This window comes from Elgaria multicarinata, chromosome 8 (assembly GCF_023053635.1).
Source record: "Elgaria multicarinata webbii isolate HBS135686 ecotype San Diego chromosome 8, rElgMul1.1.pri, whole genome shotgun sequence".
Classification (NCBI taxonomy): domain Eukaryota; kingdom Metazoa; phylum Chordata; class Lepidosauria; order Squamata; family Anguidae; genus Elgaria; species Elgaria multicarinata.
In genome coordinates, this window is record NC_086178.1 from 84,432,711 (window position 1) to 84,459,280 (window position 26,570).

The following is a 26,570-nucleotide window of genomic DNA, read 5'->3' on the forward strand; positions in this document are numbered from 1 at the left end:
CAATGACAGCAATACACGGGAGGGAGGAGCGCCTTTATTTCACATGGAGGGGGGAAAAACCAGACTTTCCACGCTCCAAAAAGAAACGAAACATGGAGAGGAAGAGGCAAAATGAATGTGGGACATGGATGACATCATGTGAGTACCAGGCTGCAAAACCGCATAGCAGGCATGGTGAGTGTGCGATAAATCACTGGTGTGATGGAGCTCCATATATCTAAATAAACATCCAGAAAAATTGGCGACTATTGCATATATATTGAAATGCTGCAAGATTGTTTCTGAAAGCCCTACGAACTTGGAAGGAGAACCTTTATGGGATTTGGGGTGGGGTTTTGGTGGTTTTTAAATGGGCAAACTGCAGCCCACGGACCACATGTGGTTGTCAGTTGTTTCCTCTGCAGCCTACTGGAACTCAGGGTACCCCCTCTTCCCACCTGATCTACCATCAGCTGGGGGATGGAAAAGAGCTCTCCATTTGAGGATTTCTGGGGCATGGGAGAAGGGATTTAACCTGTTTCCCTGCTGCTTATTGAGCTTCTATAGTCCACTTACACGCAACCCCTCCATTTTAAAAGGCAATTTAAATATTAATAAATCCAATCTAACAACAGATCAATAGAACACAACACAGTATCGTCAAAGCCCCATAGAGTCAGTGATCATCAGAAGATGGGCCAATAAAATCCTGTCCAGCAAAGTTATTGCTGTGCATACATAGTATAGGGATATGTAGCTCTTCAGCCATATTGGAACTTCCTATCCTTTCCTTTTTAATAGCCACTCGACCCACAGGAAACATGCAAAGACTGGGAGGTAAATCAAAAGAACTACAGCAGAAACTTTCTACTACAAATATATTCCTAAGCAAATATTCTCCAGATCCCCCATTATCTGCTCCCCATCTGCCCCCGAGGCTTTCAATATGGTCTCACTGGGGAGATCCACCACTTCGATAACAATTAAGCCTTATCGCCTCACTATGGCTACTAATGCTCTTTTCTACCTTTTTCGTGTGTCAAGAGACAGAAGAATTATGGCTTTGCTGATGCGTCCGTGCTTGGCTAGTTTTAAAATATTACCCACTTAAGAGGCATAGCTGCCAGCCGCTTGTAAATTGTCGAGACACGCCCGGCATTCAAGGAGAGATCTCTTCTCTGACAACTTGCTTTAAAAGGGATTACTTAAATGTAATGAAAAAGGGAGTTTGAAGAGCAAGGCCGGCTGTCTGGCCTTTTGAGGATTGTTGCAACAACAAAAAGCTTGCCCGCCTGTGCAACAGCATCTGTTATTCTTTGTAGCAGCTCAACATGAAGAATATTTTAGGCTACGCCATATGCAATTTAATACTTCCTTCCTGTCTAACTTTAATGAAGACTAGAAGCTGTGTAAATTGGTCTAGTCCTCAAAAGTGACCTGCAGCTCTCATTATTTAATGCTTTTGTCTACGTACAAATTATTTGCTTTCTGTGCCTAAACAAGTCAGGAGGAAGTAATTTGAGACCAAGTTTTCTCAAAATTTGGTTATTATTATTTTTAAGAAGTGTTGAAGCACCATCTAGTGGAGGCTTACTTACCTTTGCAGTTTAGACCAAGGTGGTGGACAAACACATAATTTGATCAGCAAGCCCATTGTAAAAGCAAGCATGTTGCTTCTTGTTTAGATCTAGTCTCCTTCCCTGGCTGGAGTTCCAGGAGAAAAGTGGTTCTGGGCATTTATAATGGAAGACAACAGTTATGCGCTGTGTCAATAGGTTGAAATGTATGAACAACAGGTGCTCACCTTAACCAAAAGTTAAACAACGAGTGACTACAAAGTTAAGGAAATAATGAAACAATAAATTTATAGCAAAAGCAATCTTTTATTAAAAAACAAAAAAGAATAAAATGTGGAACACTTTTTGTCAGCATACACACAAAAATAATAAGCATACGAACAACAGTAATGCAATAATAAATCTGCTCCACAATATCTGTGAGTGAAGGCCAAATGTGGAACAGATTTATTATTGCATTACTGTTGTTCGTATGCTTATTATTTTTGTGTGTATGCTTACAAAAAGTGTTCCACATTTTATTTGTTTTTGCTTTTGCTATAAATTTATTGTTTCATTATTTCCTTAACTTTGTAGTCACTCATTGTTCAATAGGTTGAAAACCAGCAATGTCCTTAAACCCACATACCCCAATAATCTCCAGAGCATGACTTTAAATATATATATATATATATATATATATATATATATATATATATATATATACTTCTACTCTTAAAAAGAGGGACAAATGCTCATTTGAATGTAACATATGTAGTTAACAGCTTTGGGGAAAATAAGGAGGGATGAGGGATAAGAGACTACTGAATAAGCATCCAATATCTCTTGCCTGTTTGTTTGGTAAATGTGGCATAAAGGCAGTATGGGAAGACGTGGCATAGTGGCAGGTTCAAACTCCTGCCTGGAACCCCCAGGCAAGCCGCCGCCCATCCCTATCAATAAGACTGAACTAGATGAACCAATGGCTGCTTCAAACTGCAGAGGGGGGAAACCCAAGGATTACCACAGCAAATCCTGATTCGTCTGTAGGCTCCTTCACACAGAGCTTATGCACTGCGATCAAGGTCCATTACTCACTGAAGTTTGTGGGTCCTTTTTGCAACGTTGTCATCTTCCAGTGCATCTTCTGCCTTTTTTGAGATTTATTCCACCATGATTTAACTCGCCGAAAATGCAGTAACAAATACAGCCATCAAAGAGCTGGTGCATTTAAGGGACAGTGCAATATTCCTGTAATGTTGCAGCACCATCTGCTGGCTGTATAACTGGGGCATATGGAATTTCCCCACAAGGAAACCACCCAAAAAAGGGGGAGGTACGCTTATTGTGCCCATGATAATCCCGGAAAAACTCCGCAAGAAGAAAGCCCGGTAAGGGTGTGGGTTTTTGCTTTGACGAAGAGAAGTTCTGTCTTTGCATTCTAAATGACCATTCTAGAAATACATAACCATCATCTTGTATTTCCAGTTGCATCGCTATTGCATACTGTGTATGGTTGTATCTATTTAGTCCTGCTTAAAATGTCATGACTATCCATTCATTTCAATGGATCTTCTCTAAGTAGGACGAACACTGGATATAACCCACTGTGCACTCATGTACCTACACACAAAAGCAATTCTTGTGTTGTACCACACTCTGCAGTAACACAGAAATGGAACTAGGACAATGCCATGGAGACAGAAGGATACAACCACACAGGTATAAAAGAGCTGGATCCATTCTCAGTGGTCTCGACCGAGTTCTATTTATTTATTTATTACATTTTTATACCGCCCAATAGCCAAAGCTCTCTGGGAGAGCTAGGAGGAAAAGTAAAAAAAACCAAGAAACCAAAGCGCACAAAGATCACGTTTGCTTCCCATTTTAACTCTTGTGTTAAAATGTCTGTCCTCCCTTGCCCTTCCCAAGTGCAGACTTTTCCCTGCTCCCTGTGTTCCTTGCTGTTATTCACTCCTCTTGGAGTTTGGGCAGGGGGAGTTAAACTTTGTACTGAAAACACCATTGTGGTGACTGTCAAGTCAGGCCTGGTCATAGCCAACACTGAGAGTGGCCCAATCTTCACTGAGTGAGACTTCCTAGGGAAGCACACAACTGTCTGAAGAAACAGGGCCCAGGTTGCAGATCTGCACATGAATACATGGCCTTGAAGGTACAAGAATGGTAAGAGGAACTTGGACCTCAGTTGAGCTCCATGGAGAAGGCTACAGTCCTACCTGCACTTACTTTGGAATGAGCCCCAGTGAGGCTTACTTCTGAGTAGACAGGTATAGGCTGTACCGTAAGCAGAGATTTGAGCCTGGGGTGGCCCTGGTCTAAGACCAGCACTGGCTCTCTGCTGCAAAGGATTCTCCCAGTATTAGGTAGGTCAAAATGCCCCTTACAAAAACACCAGGCGGCCTTCCCAACATACTTTTGGAGCACATGGGAGTGGTGATGGCACATAGGTCCTTAGTCGCATGAAAGTTCAATGCAAGAGCAGCAAGCAGACATGTTCAGAAAACGACCCACACAATGCAATCATTCAGACATTATGGAGGACTCAGTTCTCAATACCTTCAATGCACCACTTAAAACACCAGAAGGTAAGACAGTGCATAGATGTTGTGTTGGCTGAGGGAAGAGATTTACTGTAGTGAGACTTCTGAAGTGCTTAATTTCACTCCCTGCTGGTTGCACAAATGTGCATTAGCGCAGTCATTAAAGTAAATATATATACTGCTCAAATTTAGCCTGGGAGCACTCATTAATTTGTTTTTCTTTTAAAAACAGAGATTATCCCAGGAAGAAACCAAAGCATTAGCATTTGCTACATCAACAAAGAACAGCCCTAACCTGACTGGAGAACTCTCAAGGGGTAAAACCCAGCATAAGACCTACTTAAGAGTACAACCCATTGAAATGAATGGGGCTTAGATTAGTCATGACTAACTTGAGTAGAACATACATTCGATTTTATCCAAGGAGTATCATTTAATTCCATATTGGAAAGGAAGACAGATTGGAAAGGAAGACAGCCAGTTTGAAGCGCTAACTTCTACCATCATTGGAAACGAAAGTCTACATACCTAGAGGTTTAAATAAGGAATGCAGGGACTTCATTTATGTGTGCAGCAATTCAGCATATGTAGCCATCAATAGGATCTTGTGAGGTGATCAACCCACGGTGCACTCAAATGCCACTGCCTGAGGCAAAGAGTTATGTGGTACCATGTGACAAGCTGAGCCCCGCCTCCATCCTGGATTTTCACCTAGTATTATCTGCATGTTTTAAAGCAGGGATGGAGATTTTGTGGCCCTCCAGAAGTTGTTCAAGTTCTATTAGACCCTGCCACCATATCCAGTGGTCAGGGATGATAGGAGTTATAGTCCAACATCATCTGGAGGGCCACAAGTTATCCACCCCAGTTTTAAAGGCTTTCTCCACAGCCTTAAAGTTTAGAAATATAGGCATTTTTGGTTTTTTTAAAGAAACACTCAAAGCCAAGATCCTGAATATGCTGAACTCTCTGCCCAATGCCCATATTTAAGCTGAACATAGTATAGTTACAGACGCAGTCCTGTGTATTATTGTCTCTGGAGAGAATGGAAAACGAAACACACGTAGGTACATATTAATATATTTAATCCCCCCCTCCCAATTTGAACAGCTACCAGTACCAAAGTCTATACACAAATTTTGGAAATGTGAAAAAGAGGGAGTGCAATGTTTGTACTGTACATATAACTAATAGTACAAATGCTACACAGTTCACAATCTGAAGCCACTTCTCAGTTTAGGAGAGCTCCATTCTGAAATTCAACCGCTGAGAAGTTATGCTCATTATTCTCCAATTTAATAATAAAAAAACCTCAATGCATTTTCTTTGTTCGGAGTCGTCGCTTGATGATTTCATGATCGCTTTCCTTTTGATCCAGAACAATCTGAAAAGGAATTTAAGTTCCGTTATATATCAAGTACTGGCATAATATGATCACATTGGCCTGTCCCTATTATCGATCTCGCTGCCCTATTTGTACCAGCTGAAGATTCAAAGGTGTATAATGCAGTACAGTAATCCAGGTGAGAGGTTACCAGAACATGGATAACTATAGCTAGGCTATATCAGCCCAAGCTGATAAAAGGCGCTCTTTGCCACTAAGTCCACCTGTGCCACTAGTGAAAAAGCTGGATCCAAAAACACCCCCAAACTATGAACCTGATCCTTTAGGGGGAGTGCAACCCCCTCCAGAACAGGTTGAATATTGCTTAGATGAGTATATAACCACCAGCTAACACTCCCCTCCATGTTGCCTGGATTGAGTCTTAGTTTATTGGTCCTCAGCCAAGTAATGGAGCCCAATGGATTCCCAGACCCAGTCGGGCACTCGCAACATCCCTAGTCTTAGTTTATTGCCTCTCATCCAGTTTATTACCTCACCCAGGCACTGGTTCAAAACACCTACTGCCTCATCTGGATTTGATGAAAAGGGGAGATATAACTGGGTCTTATCCACATATTTGTCCATATCTCCAGATAATCCCTTCCAGCTCTTTCTTAGATATTAAACAGGATAGGGGATAGAATAGAGCCCTGTGGCACCCCATGGCTTAAGTGCCAAGGGACAGAGCAATAACCCCCCAGCACCGCCTTCTGGCATTGGCCAAGTAGGAGTGGAACCACAGCAGTGCAGCACCTGCAACTCCCAGCCCAGATAGCCTATCCAGGATACCATGGTCGATGGTATTGAAAGACCCAGAGAGGTTCAACAGGGTCGCACTCCCCCTGTCCCTCTCTCAGCAAAGGTCATCCCACTGGGTGACCTAAGCAGTTTCTGTTCGAAAAAATGGCCTGAAGCCTGATTGAAATGGATCTAGATAATCACTTTCATTCAAGAGTGCCTAGAGTTGTCCTGCAACCTCCCACTCCTTTCCCAGGAAGGGGATATTAGCAATTGGCCTATAGTTGTTGGCATCTTCTGGGTCCATGTTAGGCTTTTTCAGGGGTGGCCTAATAACTGCTTCCTTGAAAGTGGCCAGTAGCACTCCCTCTCTCAAGCAGGAGTTGACAGCCTCCTGGTCCCAGCCAGACATCCCTTCCCTATGTAATAAGCCATGATGGACATGGATCAAGCACACAGGTGCTTGCTTGGACTTGGCCAAGCACCTTGTCCACATCCTCAGACTTCAACACCTGAAACTCAGCCAAGAAAACTGAACCAGATGGTGCTCTGGACACCGCTACTAAACAGAACCACATTAACTGTGGTGTCCAGGTTGTGGCGAATGCAAGCACCTTTATTTTCAAAGTGCCATGCAAACCATAGAGAAGCAAAAGGCAGGAGATCAGCAGTGGTCAAGTTAAGAGTGCGTCCATGAGAGAGGCGCCTGTGTGCCTCACCGATTCACTGTTTGGAGCAAATTCTTTGGTGTCAAAGCAACTGCATCACTGTGCTCATGACAAAGCAATTGTCTTCAACTGTTTAGTTAGAATCCCCAATAGCTGCCGGCCAACTCCTGTAGAAGCCAATTAACATTCTGCTTCTCTTAGGGTGACAGATAATCTGATCTCATGACAAGCCACTTAGATGACAAGTGCTTTATCATGAGTGGACAACACAGTGGCTTTGTTTGCATGTTAACACTAAACCATGGTTTAGCTTTATGAGGGTGAACCAGGCCATTTTGGGGGCACACTAAAAACAATCACAGACTTTAGCTCTTAAAATTCTGAGGTCAAGGTAGGACTAGGCTTCACATTAAGGATGAAGCGGGGATAGACTGATTACACCCTCAGGGAAATCCTACAATTGGGTCAAATCTACCCATAATCAAGAGTAAGGCTACAATCCTATGCACACTTACTTTGGAGGAAGTCCCATCAAACTCAGTGGACCTAAGTTTTAAGTAGACATGTATAGGATCATGCAATAAGAGAAGGTGGGGGAGAGGGAGGAATGGGAGGATGTAAGCATAAGCCTAACATTACTGCAGGATGAAATGCACTTGTTCTATCATATCCCCAGAGGGTCAAGTCAACATCTTCAGCCTATGCAGCATCTCCAGAGGCATGGCAAAAACAAGTTTTAAAAAGAACACCAAAAAACATCCTATATCCATTTGGCCGATCAATACTATATGGCAGTGCTAGTTCTGATCTTCAGATGTGTACTCTGCCTTTCATCCGAGGACTGGATCCTCAGACCTGGGGGGTCAAATCCAACCCTCCAGAAGGCCCCACCCCCTTCCCCCAACCACCAATTGTTTGGCAGTTTCTTGGCTTTTGTGCCGTTTTCCCCAACCCCACCCATTTTGCTTTTGCTCCACCCCCTCTGCTTTCAGCCCCACCCACTGCTGGGATGTGGCCCCCAAGAGCTTCTACGGAATGGAAGGCGGCCCTCGGCTTGAAAGACGCTGTGCACCCCTGCTTTGCAGCCAAGTTCCAGGGCATCACAGGGTTTTACTTACCACATGGCCGGAGAATTCCATAGGCGAAGAAATATCAGTGGAGTACAATCTGCGCTTAGCTCGCTTTGGCTTGACATCGTTTTCTTTCACGCATTCCTCCTCAGTAGATTTGGGAGACTGGATTGTTGCCATCAGCTTCTTTGCTAGAAGAGCCATTTTTGTAACAGTTTACCCCTTTTGAGGAAAGCACGCTAAGGCAGCGGAAGCATACCTAACTGGGCTACAATTCCCATAGCTAATCAATATCCATGCTGGCTGGGACTGATGGGAGCTGTAACCTAGAACCTCTAGAAGGCACCAGACTGGGGGAAGCCACCTTATGCTGTACTCAAGCCACCCATTTTATTTATTTTATTATTGCATTTATATCCCACCTTTTTTCCTCCAAGGAACCCAAGGTGGCATACATAATCCTCCTCTCCATTTTATCCTCACAACTCTGTGAGGTAGGGTTAGGTTGAGAGATGGGGACCAAGGGCAAGTCACTCCATGAGCTTCATGGCTGAGTGGTGATTTGAACCTACGTTGTTGTGGCCCAATGCTCTGACCACTACACCACACTGCCATTAGTGCCAATGGCTTTTACTGTCCCAGCTACAGGGTTGGGGTCCAGTTCCAAAGCCCTTGCTTTGGAAAAGGATCCAGCTAAAAAGTGTCATTAAATTTAAGTATGCCCCCAACAAAATGCTACAAGCAAGGAGAGTGAGAGTCTGGAAGAAGACCCCCAGTCACTTCTTCCAGTTCACATCTTCCTCAATCTGATCCCAAACACAAATTGTTCCCCTCAGAATGTGCCCTGTGCAATCAGAAACTACAGAACCATTTTAGCAACTGCCAAAAAGTTTAAGGAACTTAGTTGTCGTCTTGCCATTTACCTTTGGACTGTATGATCGAAGGAGACGTCTGCAAGAAATGGCCAAATTTCTGTAGAGTTCCACCTGCATCCCTGGGTGTATCCCCAAGACCCTTACTTCTTAAGGGATACTTCTTGTTGAGAGAGGAGCCAAGAGCAGTCTGAAGCAACACAAAACATTCGACAGACTTTTAGAATATTCCGTTTAAAATCCAGACCATTTCGAAAACTGTGCCAGATCCCAGCCTACAAATAGTAGTTGTTCTTCTGCAGAGAAAGGCAGGTTCTTCTGCAGTGGATTGCATTTAATAAAGCCAAGTCCTTTATTAACAACAGCAAAAATCCCTTTATTTGCATAGGATCTCAAGTGGGGCTTAACACATTTGAAATGTGACTCAGCTTTGCAACATGTTAAGTAATTTACAGCACAAATCTATGGTTGTCGACTCAGAAGTAAGCTCGATTGGGTTCAATGGCACTTACTCCCAGGTACGTGTGCATAGGATTGCAGTCTTACGAAGAAGCCTTTCTTTGCCATTTGAGTAACTGCAGCTAATCGCTCCTCTCCGATGCATCCAGGATGGCTAGATTTGCTCTGGCAGGTTTTAGTGTTAGTGTTAATACCTCACAGTAGTAAATGCTGCAATAAGTAATAACTAAAAAGTAGTGGATTCTGGCTATCTTATTCCTCCTGATCTAGTTTACATGTTACAGTGCCAGCCACGTTGATCCATTCAGGGAGGATAGAGGCACAAATAGGGTGCTTCTCATAGAGGCACCCTCTGAGTGAACAAGCAGCTCTAGATAGGGACTGTATGCACACGGGCACTTCCATTTGCACAAACTAGCATCTCTACGTATAGGCAGGGATCCAGTAGCAGCTTTGAGCATTCCCAAAGTACTCGCGTGGTACCACCGTCAAGTATGAACCAGCGCTTTGTTAAATGATGCTATTGCTCAAATGGACCCTTAGGGTTCAATTACTAAAGCTGAAAAAGAAAACAGAGAACGTTCCTGCCAGAAAATCGCATTTCAGAATTCATGTAGGAACTGTTAACAACATAAGATTAGATCAAAGGCCGAGATTTCTGTTCCCAGTGGCCAACTGGTTGCTTATGGGAAGCCCACAGGCAAGGCATGAACAAAATTTAGCACCCTCCTCTCATTTTCCCCAGAAACCGGTTGGTATTCAGAGTCAGGCATCCTCAGATACTGGAAGTAATATTCAGCCATCATGACTAGTAGCCACTGACTGCTTTATCATCCATGAATTTTAAGGCCCTCCAAATTGGTGGTCATCATTACGTCTTTTGGTAGCACATTCCATAGTTTAACTACGGACTGCGTACAGAACAATTTCATTTTATCTGTCCTGAATCTTCTACAACTCAGCTTCATTGGATGTACCCAGGTTCTAGTAATATGAGGGAGAAAGCTTAAAAAGCCCCAAGCATTGTAACCTTTCCCCGTAGCTGAGTAGCTGCAGCCCCTTGACCATTTTAGTCACACTTTTCTTTTCCGCTTCTATCAGTAATGCCCCTGGAGTAAGGTGTTGGATCCAAGAGGATCCAAGAAAGATCCCTCAGTAGCAATTGCCAAGAATAAAGCAGTTGCACTCCATATTGGCAACAAAAATAGACAACATGATAGGCAGAAGGAAATTAGAACAGCAATGGTGAATTGCACAGTAATATTTTGATGACTCACATTTAACATGGAATTATACTGGCTCAGAGCAAATCTCATTCCTTAGTAGCTATCCTCTTTTTTCTGGAGACAGGAGAGAACACTAGTGTTTCAGATAATTGCCCAAAGGGTTGGGAAGAATCTGCCAATCAAAACAGAGCTGTTCCATATCAAAGCAAATGATCACATACAATGCTTTTAAGTTTATTTATTTTTGCATTTATATCCTGCCTTTTTTTTTCCTCCGAGGAACTGAAGGTACATAATCCTCCTCCTCCTCTCCATTTTATCCTCACAACAACAACCCTGTGAGGTAGGTTTGGCTGAGAGTCTGTGACTGGCGCAAAGTCACCCAGTGAGCTTCCACGGCTGAGTGGAGACTAGAACCCGGATCTCTCAACTCCCAGTCCAACTCTCTAACCACTACACCACACTGTGTTAACACACATGCATGCACATACCTTTTTCTTTTGCCTACTTGTGTTAGCCAGGGATGTAGCGTTCTTCTCATTTTCACTCTTCAAGAAGTCCTTAAAAACAGAATGGCAATGTTCAACATACAACTACTCTTTCCAAACTGGCTTGTTTACTACTACTTCTCAGAGGAAATGGAGAACAATTATTAGAATGGAAACCAATAGCAATGCTCAATTCACAAACTATTCCACAATAGTGCTTAAGCTTTGAACATGAAAGGAACATGCTCCCAAATGAAATAAGGCTGAAAAATTGCCAGTGCTATTTTTATTTACTTTTATCATTTATTCTGTGCTTTATATTTCTTTTGCCTGCATATTTTACAAAGTGAAATATATTTTCAGCTTTTTAATAGATTACAAAGTCAGACAGGTAGCATTTTACACTGACCAGCCAACACATGATAGGTCATTGAGATGAGAAAATGCTATTATGTACAAGGCATTTGTGAATAGGAAACTTGATGCAAGCTTGATAAAGTGGTCAGGCATTTTTATGTTTTTGGGTGGGGGGAAGGAAGAACAATCTTGACTTTAGATGGGTTGGCTACCACTGAGACTTGAAGGACTCAAGGCAGCGGTGCAAAGAAGGCAGACAGATCACAGTCCAGCAGTGAAATACTGTTTCTGCTGGAACACCAATCATTCCAAGATGTACACATCATGTAGGTGAGGGATGAACAAAATTCAGATTGGGGTCTATATTTTTATAGACCATCAGCCCATTCAAGGCATAAAAGGAGAGGGCTTGGGTGTCTGAATGGGAAGATGATCAAGTTTTGAACTCCATCATTATGGCCACTCCAGGAACTAAGCCATCAGTTTTATGTTCTGGATTCTACTGTAAATGTGCTATCATGGATGATGGCCAACGCTTAGCCCCACTTCCCGTGCTGAATTCCTCAAACTTGCAGAACCATTTCTGGCAGGAAATCTAGCCCATTTCAGCAGAATTCACTTCCAAGGATTTGAGCTTAAGACCGTGGCCTAAGTACTCCACAAGAGCGTTAGCTGACGCAGGTAGGCTGATTTCAGCAGTGACGCAGTATCAGTTCTGTATACTAGAGGAATACGGAGGAACAAGTACACTAGAAAAACAGATTATTCGAAATATGGAAACAGAAGTGACAGATGAGGGACCGACTATCGTAGTTCAGTGTTACTAATGTGTTAGGATCTAAATGGGCTACTGGAATGGAAAACAAGGAGTAAGAGGTGATACTGGTAAGTACTCTGATCTACAGTATCTATATATCTACAGCTGAGAAGGGATTCAGTACCTGACTGACACCATCAGAAGCGCATTTATTTCTAGCTTTGCTTTTCCTGCAACTCGACAATGTATTGCTCTTGAAGAAAAATAGTCGAGGAGAAAAAGTTAGTTTTCTAATGAACTCACCTCCTCCAAGAGTTCATGTGCAATACCGAGCCTGAATTCAAGTGGCCCCTTCAAGAAATCCTACACTACTTTGAAGTTTAATCCTAGCAGTTAAATGTGGTCTTGATGGTCCTTATCTATCACAGACAGTGATCTGGGAGGAGCACGCACACAGCGTTCTGTGGCAGAAAGCGACCATGACGTAAAGCTTAATAATTCATCTGCAAGACTCCTATTCATTCAAAGAAGGGAAGGCCAGCACAATATTTTTATGGGCACAGCCTTTCCCACAAATCTGCCACTCTCAGTGTTAACTGTGGGAGGGCAGCCCTAATCAAAGGGGACAGCTTGCGTTCAGCTGGCAGATCAAATCTAAGATGAACGTTCAGATTCCCTTGGGAAGATAGAGATGTGCTCTGTGGCGTTGTGCAGCCCACCTGTGGCTTAGTCACCCAGAAATGCCTAGAAGGCAGGATTTATACCTGCGACTGACTAGATAGTAGCACATTTCATATCTAGCAAACCATAACTTCAGAGGATGGAGAAAGCATTCTAAGAAGCCTCGAGGAGATCAGTTTGGTCCGTGTTTTTAATGCTAATACTTGCTTTCTAAAAATAGGAACATTTCCCATTCAGAAATCTTCAGAAAAAGATGCAAATGTCTGACAAATACTGTGTTAATGCAGATTATCAGGCATCGATAAACATGAACCTACCCGTACACTCTGCTCAACATCGAAGGTCCTCCTCCGAGTGCCTACTCCGAGGGAAGCTCGGAGGATGGCAACAAGGGAGAGGGCCTTCTCAGGGTGGCCCCCCAATTATGGAATGATCTCCCTGACGAGGCTCGCCTGGCGTCAACATTGTTATCTTTTCGGCGCCAGGTCAAGACCGTTCTCCTTTCCCAGGCATTTAACAGCATATGCTGATTTTATAACTGACCGAAAATAGTTGTTTTAAACAGGTATTGTTGTTTTTATACTTTTAGTGGTTTTAAATTTTGTATATCGGTTTTAATGTTCATTGTTTTTAACTTTTGTAAACCGCCAGGAGAGCTTTGGCTATGGGGCGGTATATAAATGTAATTAAATAAATAAAATAAAATAAATCGATAAAGGCAAGGTGTACGTTGTTGTAGAATTCAAGCAACTTCCCAGATTATAAATACAGAGCACAGCATGACAAAGCAGTTATGGAGCAATCCTATGAATACAATACAGCACAATCCTATGCATCTTTGCTAGATGCGTGTTCCCTGTGTTCCCTTTGTAGGTCTGTTTAGGATTGCAGGCTTAGGTGATTTTTCAGAACTGTGTTTTTTAAAATTAGAAGTGCTGTTTACAGCGGTGTACAGACACATGTCAGGAATGCTTGCTTTCTGTCACTTCTTAATACCTCATCCAGTGCATTGCTCTTCCTTTTCCTTGCCTTTGGCACTTTTATAGTCACTGTGGAAGGACTCCCTTGATGCTTCACTTCCATCTTATTTGGCTGCAGAGGCGTAAACTGAATTTCCATTTCAGGTTTTGGAAAGCGGCTGGTTTGGCCACTCTCTGAAGATACTTCACAAGAATCGAGGATGGCGTCCGACTGGTCCTGCGGATAGAATAAAACGGTGAGAAGAGGGAATGGTAGGAAGACAACAAAAAGCAAAATTTCGCTATAGAAGGTAAGATAAGAGGTTTAACACAAGCGAAGCCCAGAAGTAGTTGCCACACAACTAGGTTTCACTTTGCAATGATAAACGTTTGCAATAGGAACTACTGCTTGATTGTCTTATTGTAACAACGCAAGTTACGAGATTCTCTTCTTCCCAAGGGGGAAGCAAATACAGTGTCTTTCATTGGAGGAGGGGGGGGGAGACAGAGAGGGAGCACATACAGGATGCTATTTAATTTTTTTACAGGTTGATCAGCATGATAGAACAAGCACACAGTTACTACCAGAACATCTGCTCAGCAAATGACTGGAACTACTTTCAGTTTAGCAAAACCCAGTCTTTCCAAAAAGTTTAGGGGAACTCAGCATGACTTAATTTTAGTGGGGTACACATGACCCCGACCATGTAGATATTTGGGGGAGCGGATGGCAGCCGGTCCTGCCCACTGCTGCCACACACTGCCCCAAATATCCATTTGAAGATTGGGATTTTTTCCCCCTGTGTATAGAGATGTATGTGCAGATAGCTTCTAGATGAGAGGAGGGACCCTGACCAATCAGCTTCCTTCCTCGCATGAAGTTGTCTCCACCCGTACATCTGATGGTGCAGAGAACTCAGTTGGGTGAGTGGGGAGCAGGGTGTACCGTGATGGCAGTGGGTAGGGCTAGCCTGTACAGCCCCCTCTGCATGTTCATTCAATGCAATGAAAGAGGTCATGTATATGTAGACCTCCCTGAAATGGTGCTGTTAAGATCCTGAAATTAAGAATACTGAACTGCTCACATTCAGCAAGAAACACCTAAGAGAACATTTCAGAGCTTTGGGCTGGGACCATGCACGTGCACGCACACACACGTGCATGCACACCAATGAGCAAATCATGTAAGATTTCCTCATCAGGATAGAGGCATACCTGAATATGTTCTACTGAAGATACCCTGTTAGGACCTTGTAGCAATGAACCCGGGTCCCCAACATTATTGCAGTTTAGCAGGCCATTTTGTTTTTCTTTAAGCTGTAGAAGAAAGAGCTGAATGAAAATCTTAAGGCTTATATCATTCAAGAACACTTCTGATTTTTGATGCCACTAACGCTGGAAGAGGCAAGTATGTGGACCATATTATGAAATGGCTCCGCTCCCCGCAGTGGGTCTAGCTTTGTCAAATGTTGGTGACATTTCAGCATCAAAGCCCTAGCTTTTTCAAAAGGCATTCACCACTGGCTAATATGAGGCTTTTAAAAAACTGCAGCTGTTAACTTGGCTGTGTATTTATCATTTGCTACTCTTCCTGAGTTTTGTCAATTGCTTTAATAACCATTAATGTTTTTACTGATGTGGTATTCTCTGGAGGGAAATGACACCTGAAATAGTTTTTAATAGAATCAGAGCAGTTTTATTTTAAGCCATATGTAAACAAGTGAAAAATCAACTTGTTAGTATTGCTCCGTATACCTGGATTGCTTGAAATGTTATACTGAAATATACAAACACACACACACACACACACACCCCTTTTCCTATGTTTTAAAGCAACCTGAAGTTTAAATTTGCTATGAAGGAAGAGGATAATGAGATTGCTAGTCTATTCTAATCACTAAAGAAATAGTTTATATAAAGGGTGTTATCGGGTTAAGAGGGCAGGGCTCCTGCAGCTTTAACAGTTGGGATGAAGAGGGAATTTCACCAGATGCTGCATGCATACAAATGACACCTGCTGAAATGCCCTTTTCAATACAACAGCTAAAGATATAGGAACCCTGTCCTCCTTTTTATATGGTCACCCAAGGTACCAGTCTTCCAAAATATATTTTTTTAAAAAATCAAATTGTTTAAGGTAGGTTTATGCTTGTGAGTTTCTATCCTAAAAGAGAGAAACAACAATTCACAAGAACCTGCAGGAGTAATAAAAGATCCCTAAAGTCAGGGAAGGGGCATAACTCAACAGTAGATCACAGACTTTTTATGAAGAAGGTCCCAGGTTCAAATCCCTGGCATTTCCAAGTAGGGCTGGAATAAATCCTGCCTGGAGAGCTGCTGCCAGTCATTGTGGACAATACTGGGTTAGATGGACCAAGGGTCTGACTCACTCTAAGGCAGCTTCCTATGTTCCTATACTGACCAGTGAAAGTGATGCCAGACTACACATGGGAAGAACTTGACCCTGTTTAAAGCCTCAAACAGAAGAGAATTTGTACCCGCTGAATTTTCTGATTGCTGCTGCTGCTCAATCAAGTTGCGTAGTCAGCACTATTGCCCTAACTGGACTATACTTCCTTCACGCTTCATGTGTAAGGCAAAAGAGATCCCACCAGAGATGCTGCACTACTGTACAAGTAAAGGGGAACAACTGGTAGGAGGTACTGCAGTCTCTCCTGTGGCATCTCTTCCAACTTAAACCTGAAGCATGAAGAAGGCATACTGCCATTAAGCCCACCCACGCCTGCTAAATTCTTGAGAGTTCCACCAATATTAGATCTCAAAGTGAGAAGGGATACTTTGGGAATGGCTTCGGGCAGAGAATAAGACTGATATTGACCTGGAGGTTCAGTGCTGGAGAAACAAATGAAGCTAGCTTCTGAGAGGGAAAAAGAAAAACCCTCTACAGATATACCACAAAAAATATATAATGTCCTCTCATTTGCTTTCTGGCCAATGAAAGTCAATGTCGTTAACTTGGATTTGTGGAGCAATCCTAAACAGGTTAGGGAGAATGATCTGGACTTCCGTCTGTGCCTAGAACTTTTAAAATTGTCATTTTAAATGTTTAAATATTGGAATATGTTTAATATACTTTTAACTTTTGTATAACTCTATAGGTTTTTAATGTATATGTTTTAAATTGTGTAATGCCGCCTTGAGGCCCAGCATTGGGCAAAAGGAAGGATATAAATAAATATAATAATAATAATGAATAAATTGGCAGATTATCTCAAAGCCTGGCCATCTCACTCAGCGGACTTTTTTGGGGGGGAATCTTCTCCCCCACACCCTGCTCCGAAACCAATGGGGAAAAGTTAGCTATATCAGCTCCAGGCCGGCATAGCTGTGGGGCCAAATCTGGGGGCTTCTTTGGGAAACAGAGGAACATCAGATATAGCAGACCAAAGCCAACTCTGTCTCCACCCCACCCCCATTTGGGGCCTATCACCAGCAGGAAGACCGCTGGTGATAGATCTAAGCCCACAGAGCTTTCTAAGGGCATACCAGGGTCAACATGCCACTGCCAACCAATACTAGAGTCCTGCTTTGAAAAAATCTGCACTCCTCAGTTGGGAGTTGGTCTAACTGAGCACAGCGGGACTTATTCTCAAGGACTACATAGTAAGACACAGCTAGTATTGTGACATTACCTGTTCACAGTTAGACAGATCTTCGCCCTTATTTTTTTCTGGACTTTTGGGAATGGGCGACATTACAGTCGTAGGTTTCTTAGAACCAATCCATTTTAATTCCTTAGTACCATCTCCCCTAAGTTCTTCAGAGGTACTTCTTTTACAAGCCTTTTTTTAAATACAGAGAAAAAGAACTAGACAGATTCAGAAAGGAGTGGCGAACACAAAAGTTAAAACATACTGTATTTACAGTGAACTGGATTTTTATAGACAAAGATAAAGCTCATGTTGTAAGTGAATCTGTTTATATACTTAAAACGAATTAAGAGCACAAAGACGTTTTGAAACACCCCCACACAAAACAATTCTGTATTTGTTATAATTTGGTAATTCTGTCAGAGAAATGTGACAATATCAAGTCCAGTCTATATTATAAGTACTACAAAATAGATTCCTGTCACGATACAGCAACAACAAAGGGGCTTCCCCACATCCTTGCTGAACTTTCAAGCTGCAATTTTAACAATTCCCAAGTGCCCCAACCTGCATTCCCCAACCTGGTGCCCTCCAGATATTTGGGACTACAACTCCCAACACTCCTGATCATAGGTCATGCTGCCTGGGGCTGCTGGGACTTGAAGTCCAAAACATCTGGAGGGCACCAGGTTGGGAAAGACTGTCCAAAGCTGGGAGATGCAGGAAGGAGGGATGCTTAAGTTTAATTGTGTAGCCTTTGGGGGCCATCTGCTATCACTTACACCATCTAAAAAGGGACCAGAAAAAGGATTTCACCTTCTGTTAGGGTTGGCTCAGAAGAAGAGTCCTTCTGGATCTGACCAAAGGCCTGTCTAGTCTCGCATCCCATTTCCCATAGGCCCACTCAGATGTACTTCAAATGCCCATAAGCAAGGTGTGAAAGCAATATCCCCTTCCCACTGATGTTCCCCAGGAACTGGTATTCAGAGGCTCACATGACTTGATGGCTGCCAACATTACGTGATGACTTACACATATGACTCGGCCCTTGCAATATCAAACACCACGGGCAGAACTTCCTATCAATGCATTTCATGGAGTCAGTTCAAGCGTCCAAATGGCGGCCACCCAAGTGTACAGTAAGTCAAGTGCTATATGTGCGGATCAGATCCTCGTGGCAATTTGTTTGGGAGAGGGAGGAGGTGTAGTTGTTCTAGAGACCCATAGTTCCTTTCAAAAATACTTTCCCCATATTTTGAGACGCCACAGTAGGCAAAGTAATTCCATCAAAGTAATTCTCATCAACAGAAAAAGGCAATAGGGGGAAAAAGGGGAAGATTATACCAACCTTCCCAGGCGCTTTCAGTACAGTCCTTTTCAGTTCTTCTATTTCTTTGTCTTTCTGTGCATTACTGGCAGCTAGAGAGCTAAGCTGAACTTCCAGGGCTGCCACCAGCTGATCCCTCTCCGCATGCCATTTTTGAAGAGCATCCTCTTTTTTTGTCACAAGTTTTTCCTGAAGAGAAGAAAAGGGATTAAAAATCCCTGTAAACATTCCATAGGTAAGAACTATCCCAACTGCATTATTTTTAATTTGATTTTTACTGTCCTTGGAAGACTGTTTTTTTTAAAAACTACTTTAATATTTTTTGTATTTCTTACTGGTTGTTTTTAATTGTACATTATTATTATTATTATTATATTTATTTGTATCCCGCCTTTTGCCCAATGCTGGGCCTCAAGGCGGCCTTACAAAGTTTAAAATATACATGGGGGGGGGGGGGAGGGAAACAAAACCATAAACAATTAAAAAAATACACAACAAAATTATAAAACATTAACATAGATGGAGGGCTGGATTATTCTCCAAAGGCCAGCTTGAACAAAAAAGTTTTAGCCTGCTTCCGAAAGCCCATCAAGAAGGGAGCCAGCCTAGCTTCCCCAGGAAGAGAGTTCCAGAGCACCGGAGCAGCCAACGAGAAGGCCCTCTGCCATGTTCCCACCAAGCATGCCTGTGAAGAAGGTGGGACTAAAAGAAGGGAGAATACGGTCTTTCAAATAACCTGGACCCGAACCATATAGAGCTTTATAGGTCATAACCAGCACTTTGAATTGTGCCCGGAAACAGACTGGAAGCCAGTGGAGCTGTTTTAACAGGGGAGTTGTCTGCTCCCTGTAACCAGCCCCGGTCAACAATCTGGCTGCAGCTCTTTGAACCAGCTGGAGTTTCCGAACACTCTTCAAAGGAGTGTTTTTTGCGTTGAGTACTTCAGTAAAAAGGCAGTTGATTAACTGGAACACACTGACATCTCCCACCGTTACATTTCCTGTCTCCTCCAAGCTGAGCCTTTGAAGGAACAGGAGGCTGTTCCACAACGAATCATAGAATAGTAGAGTTGGACGGGGCCTAAAAGGCCATCGAGTCCAACCCCCTGGTCAATGCAGGAATCCACCCTACTGCATACTTGACAGATGGTTGTCCAACTGCCTCTTGAATGCCTCTAGTGTGGGAGAGCCCACAACCTCCCTAGGTAACTGGTCCCTTTGTCGTACTGCTCTAACAGTCAGGAAGTTTTTCCTGATGTCCAGCCGGAATCTGACTTCCTGTAACTTGAGCCCATTATTCCATGTCCTGCACTCTGGGAGGATCGAGAAGAGATCCTGGCCCTCCTCTGTGTGACAACCTTTTAAGTATTTGAAGAGTGCTCTCATGTCTCCCCTCAATCTTCTCTTCTCCAGGCTAAACATGCCCAGTTGTTTCAGTCTCTCTTCATAGGGCTTTGTTTCCAGACCTTTCCAAAATGAAAGGCAGCATCTGCAGATCTTAAGAGTTTGGGAAGGTTCGTGCAGCAGGAGGTGATGCCATTGTCCTAAGAAACCTAGCACCCACTGAAAGTCATACAGTCAGTTTCAAGATACTGGTGATGTCCCTCAAAACTACCCAGTGGGCACAAAAATTCTCTTAGTACAAGACAGCCCAAGTGACCAGCACTGACTAATTTCTCTGCTGTCACATTTTGGACCAATTAAGGTTTCTGCGCCGCCTTCAAAAGGCAACGCCACATAGGAAGCATTACAACAGTCCAGTCTTGAGGTTACGGGCTTATTGGGGATTGCACTGTGCGCCACAGAGACTTCGGTTCGAAGTTCTCATCTCAGCCATGAGGCTCTTTGGGTGAACTTGGGCCAGTGACCATCACAGCCTAGACCTGCCTCACAAGATTATTGAGAGCATAAAATACAGGAACCCTTATTATCACGACCTAGAGCCCTTTGGAGAAAGGGCAGAGATATAATCCCCATATAGAGAAGTGATGATTTAAATTAAACCTGCAGTTTGGACAGAAAGTCATTATATTAGTCATTTTACACTGAGCAACTAGCAGGAACAGCACATATCGAGCAGGATTAAGGCTGCCAGCCTACGCACACACTTGCCTGGGAGAAAGTTCCAATGAACACAAAGGGACTTCCTTCTGAGTAGACATGTCTCGGTCTGTGCGGTTAGACCCTTATATTTAGAACTTGGTTTTGCAATATGCGAATTAGAGCACAAATTGTTCACTACTCACAGCTTCCTCAAGCTGCCTTGCATGATTTTCTCTGTCACCAGCAAATCTTTTCATCTCCCGGTTACGGTGGGTCTCAGCTTCTTTCGCCTGAGTTATGAGGAGCATTTTTTCTGCCAGCCACTTCTTGCGATCCGTGTTATGCTGTTCTTCATATTCCTGTTTCAAACATTAACCAGAGTTAAACCTATTCTTCTTAGGTCTGCTTGGTGGCGGAGCAGGCTGCCTCAGAATGTGGTGGGTTCTCCTTCACTGGAGGTATTTAAGCAGAAGCTGGGCGGCCTTCTGTTGGGACTGCTGTGGCTGCACCCCGCATTTAACAGGAGGTGGCTCTGTTACCTCCAAGGTTCGGAAAGGAGTCCACTTAGAGCTCCATCACACCTGGGGAAAAACGCCGGCTATCGTCGCTTCTCTGCTCCTGGTTTCATCACTCAGTTACTTCCTGTTTGAAGTAAACAACGAGCACGAGGCCCATTCAGTCAGGAGTTGTAATTATGCTGCTTCTCCTGCACACAGCAGGAGAGAGCAGCAACTTCCAGTTTTAAAAACGTTTCGGACCGTTTTCCTTGCGGTGCAAGGAAGGCCAGAAGGGGCAGAAGACGTGCAGGAGGCAGACGACGTCATGTGAGGGGCCTACGAAAAATCCATGAGTGCCCAGTAACAAGCGTGCAATAAAACGCTCGTCGGATGGAGCTCTTACAGTTCTGAGTCACTGAGGTCAAGGTTCGGCCATTTAAGCAGGATCAACTGGGAGCTTGCTCACACCAGCATGAGTGGAATATTTTTACATCTATCCAGATGCATGTCAAGCTTTTATCTATGAAGTTTGCATAGATAACACTCCTTCAAGTTGCCACAAACCCAATTTACTAAGGGTACTTCAAATATGCCAGTGTGGTGTAGTGGTTAGAGTGTTGGCCTGGGAGGCGGGAGATCCGGGTTCTAGTCCCCACTAGGCCATAGAAACCCACTGGGTGACTTTGGGCCAGTCACAGACTTTCAGCCCAACCTACCTCACAGGGTTGTTGTTGTGAGGATAAAATGGAGAGGAGGAAGGCGGGGGATATAAATGCAATGATGATGATGTGAATAATAATAATAATAATAATAATAATAATAATAATAATAATAATAATAATAATAATATAAAATATTCATGCAAAGTGGGGAATCATTAAAAACAAACTTGAATCATGGTGGTTCAGACTTCTGGTCTTAGAAGCTCAGGTTTACTTGCCCCTTTAATCCTCAAAAGTTTTAGTCAAGATTACCAACATACATTTATTAGTATTCTTGACAAGAGGCAGACAAAGCACACGTGGGTGCCCTGAGTGGTTTGCAGTGAAGTCGTACACATTCTTTCAAGTGTGACAAGAACCCAGACATTACCTTCAGTTTCTGTTGCAATCTTTTTAGCTCGTCAGGCAAGGTGGTGCTTTTTTCACATTCAACATTAACAGTCTGCTGCAGACGACTGCTCTGCTTCTCTAACTCGAGGTATCTTCTTTTCCATTCTTCCAATTCTACAAGAAATAAAAACACATTAATGAGGGACTAAACACATTCCGTTATTAGAAGTTGCTCATGTTTACTGAGAAGTTGCTCATGTTTATGGATGACTGGAATTCACGTATTTTGAATAGGTTTAAACTTAAAATGAATTGCCACAGACCTGGTGCTTTCCAAAAGTGTTGGATTAGAACTCCCAATCCAGATGTTGTGGAGCTCTCCAGATATGTTGGACTACAACTGTGAGTTCTAGTCCAACACATCTGGAGGGCACTAGGTCAGGGAAGACCACCGTAGACTGTTTTTTGTTTTGTTTTTGGTAGTTCATGACTTCTCAACCCACTGTTTACTTCATTTATTTCCCTTTTCACCCACATGAGATAAGAGATAGATACACATGCTAGCCAACTGAAGACAACACTTTATGTATCTGATGCAGCTGACTCTAAACCTTAAACAAGGGCTGGCGACCCCTCTGGAATTCAACTAGTCGGTCGGAAACGTGACCCTCAAAACGACCTCTTTGAAGGATTTCAAATGACTTTCTGACTCTACAGTTTAGATCAATCACGTTGAGAGTGGAGAGGATTGGGGGATAGAGATGGGGAAAGAGGGAGGAAGGGAGAGAAGTGGTCCGGCCTCATAACTTACCTGCCACACATCTTTCGTTCTCTTCTAACCTGGCCTCAAGGATTTCGTCTTGCTCGGACTGAGTCTGCTCTTGCTCCTCTAATGTCAGTTTCATATCTTCAATGATTTTCTCTTTGGAACATAGATCTACAGATTTAAGAAAACCCACTTTCAAAGGCGTCCTTTCTTTAAGCCCTCTTCAGAAGTGCTTCTACAGGTTCAGCAACTGCCTTTGTGTGGTGGGAGAGGGAAAGCAGGGCTGCCCCAGCCCCTGTCAACATTCCCCAGCCTAAACATGTAGGCTCCCCCTTCGGCCAAACACACAGAGGGGCACTTCGATGGTGGGGGTGGAGCCAACGGGGACAGCCCCACTTCATGCATTCACTGAACGTGGAAATCCTGTTGGCACTCCCCAGCCGATTTCACTATTAGAGGAGCAGTACTCTCGTCCAACTTATTTATTTATTGCATTTCTATACCGCCCAACTTTGTAACGACAACGGTCAGATACTAGACCAAGATCAGAATTTTCACTTGAGGCCTCGCTAAACCTGAACTTCCCTTTCATTTTAGTTGCAGACATTGGAGGAAAACATTAAACTTCTCACTACTTCAGAAAGTCTTGAACAGACGTCTTCTGCGCATATCCGATAGTTTATTTGCTCCTTCTTTAAAGAACGTTTAAGGCTATTAACAGCTGTTCCCAGCCCACCAGCCAACTGCTTACTGAACCTGGATGCCCAGGTTTCAACGGTGGCCAGGAGTGCATTTGCACAGTTAAAGCTAGTGCGCCAGCTGCGCCCGTTCCTAGAGATGTCGGACCTGGCCACAGTGACACATGTCTTAGTTACATCCCGATTGGATTACTGTAACACACTCTATGTGGGGCTGCCTTTGAAGCGTGTCAGAAGCACATGAAGGGAAAAGAAAAACATATATACAAACGCTGGTATTTACATACCCTTACATGCGCTCTGATACTGCTGTGAAATATCCTCTAGTTTCTTATTCAGCTCTTCCTAATTGGGACAAAGAAAGGGAGGTTACATACGTACAAGAACTAAAAAGACATAATCAATATGATTATGTGATCAAAAGCTTAAAGATGCATTTATACAATGATAACCCTATACATGTTTACTCAGAAGTAAGTAGGTTTATAATCCACCCAGAGAATTGGATAGATTAAAAATATAGTAAGTAATAAGTAAGTCCCACTATCTGAATAGGACTTGGGCTGCAATCCTATAGCCACTTATCTGGGAATAAGTCCCATAGAACTCAGTGGGGTTTACTTCGGAAAAAACATGTATATTAGGGGTCCCCAGCCCTTTGGGGTTGGTGGACACATTTGGAATGTTGAAAGTTTGTGGGTACTCTCACAAAATGTCTGCAATGGGAGAGGGGCTTGCCATGGCCAGTCAAAGAACAATTATTTCCCAGAAGTCAAACTGGTGAAGCTAAAAGAAAAGTAACTTGCTCATGTACCTAAATACAAGGCAGAGGTGAGGTCTGAGCTCCAAAACATGAAACCACTCTTATTTTGATTCAAATATAGATAGAGTTGGAGGGCAGAACTTCACTCTGAATTACAAACAATAAATATCTTAAGGGGCAGGACCCCTGGTGGGCACCAAGAAAGCTGCCCATTGCTGCTCACAGGCACCTCATTGGCGACCACAGATATATAGGATTAGACTACTAAGAAACAAATTTATTATAGGACAGAAGCTGCATTGGTCCTTAGCTAGTGCATTGAGAACTACTAGTGGGTTGTAGCCTGAACTAAGGTGGGTCACAAAGGCACTACCACTGTACCAATATATGCTAAAATTAAGAAGTGGGCCCCAAATGCATATTTGGGTTAAAAGTGGATCCAGGGTCTGAAAAGGTTGAAGACCAAAGGATTAGGGAGTGATGCTCCTGCCACCAGTGGATGGGAAGGAAGGGCAAATTATAGGGCATAGCGTTGATATGCCATTTGGCTTTTCTGGAATAGCAACAACAAACTACACCGAATTTATCAGATTCTAGTAAAAGCAGGTTAGGTCACGGAATGATGCAGAGGCCCAAACATGTGACAAAAGTTCTTGACCAGTTAGTTAAAGTCTTATGCCTTACTTAGAGGCCCCCATAGAAGAGATTGCAGGAGCCTATTTTATCTAGCTTCAGATGCCGTGACAAGATCAAACTTTGGTTTAAAAAATGTTTTATATAAGGTATTACTTAGCACTTCCACTCTGTACTTTAAAAGGCTCAACATGCTTCATTAACCTTCACCATTCTTAAGGGCCCGTTATAAAGGCAGCCAGAATTACCACCACCCTATTGCTGATTGGGAAACAAGACAGAGACAGTGATTTACCTAAAGGCAACCTAGGCAGCAACCCTATGCATGTTTAAACAGAAAAAATGACCTACAGTTCCCAGAATCCTGAGAGTTGTAGGACTTTTTACATTTAAACTTGCATAGGATTGCATCCCTTGTGAGTTTGCGGCTGCTGTGAGATTTGAACTAGGGACTTCTGGATTCATACCCTTAACCCCTATGTTCCACTAGCTCTGTATTTTCAGCTTATGCAAGTCGCTCTCAAAGAGTCATCCACAAGCAGCCATGACCGAAAATACTTTGCCATACCTTCTTAAACTGTTGGATGGTTCGCTGCTTGATGTCTAGCTCTTCAGTTAGCTGGTTTTTGGCCTTTTCAAACTCGTTGACTTTGCTCCGCAGTGATTTCTCTTCAGCACGCATGCTGCACACCTATAAGGAGATTCAGTGGGCTTGTGTTATATGCAGTGCTCAGATGCTTTTATCATGGTGTCTTCTGAGTGATGCACTCTCAGACATGAGCCAGAAGCAGTCGCATGATCCAGGTTTACCTACTTTGGGGTTGCAATTTAAGAGTGCCGAGAAGAGAGGGACAGCTCAAGAAAGGACATCTGCAAACTGACAGTTCACAGCTGGTGGACAACTTGAAGGCTTCCAGATGTTTTGGCCTACAACTCCCATGATCCTTCACATTTATTTATTTATTTATTTATTTATCATATTTATACCCCGCTCCTCAGCCAAGAAAGGCTCTCAGAGCGGCTTACACTTAGCAAAAAAGACATTGACTATACTAACCAGGGCTGATGGGAGTTGTAGGCCAAAACACTTGGACGGCTGCAAGCTGCCCACTACTGGCTTATAGGTTCCTGCATACCTGGATTGTTCCCAGGACACGAAGACATAAAAACTGACACGGCAAGAATTGGTAAAAGAAACAAGCCAGATGGACCGGATAACAGAAGCCCTGCCATCATACATTATAAGAGAAACTATTATCTGTTCCAGGTTAGGGCAAGATGCCTCCGATGAACCTTCCATCCCTGAATATGCCAACCTCCTTGCCACTGTCACAATGGCCCATTCACCTGCTCTCTTCCTCTCCCAGTTTGCACGCCTAATACAGCAACCAGTGAAAACTTTGGAAGGCTGATCTCTTCCGCTTCT

At 43.2% G+C, this 26,570-nt stretch overlaps 1 protein-coding gene across 1 annotated transcript in view; it reads right to left on the bottom strand.

The window, feature by feature from the left end:
- Window positions 1-5,398: 5,398 nt before the first annotated feature.
- The window catches only part of KIF20B (kinesin family member 20B), a 56,261-nt gene continuing 35,089 nt past the window's right edge, over window positions 5,399-26,570 (bottom strand). Inside the window, exons 21-33 of the mRNA XM_063131621.1 lie at window positions 25,713-25,835; window positions 24,036-24,093; window positions 23,096-23,221; window positions 22,325-22,458; window positions 20,939-21,094; window positions 18,715-18,882; window positions 17,409-17,558; window positions 14,971-15,072; window positions 13,793-13,993; window positions 11,005-11,073; window positions 8,880-9,018; window positions 8,005-8,147; window positions 5,399-5,480 (exon numbers count right to left, since the gene is read on the bottom strand). Of these exons, the coding sequence (XP_062987691.1) occupies window positions 5,409-5,480; window positions 8,005-8,147; window positions 8,880-9,018; window positions 11,005-11,073; window positions 13,793-13,993; window positions 14,971-15,072; window positions 17,409-17,558; window positions 18,715-18,882; window positions 20,939-21,094; window positions 22,325-22,458; window positions 23,096-23,221; window positions 24,036-24,093; window positions 25,713-25,835 (1,641 nt within the window). The 3' untranslated portion in view covers window positions 5,399-5,408. The remainder of the gene's footprint in view (window positions 5,481-8,004; window positions 8,148-8,879; window positions 9,019-11,004; window positions 11,074-13,792; window positions 13,994-14,970; window positions 15,073-17,408; window positions 17,559-18,714; window positions 18,883-20,938; window positions 21,095-22,324; window positions 22,459-23,095; window positions 23,222-24,035; window positions 24,094-25,712; window positions 25,836-26,570) is intronic.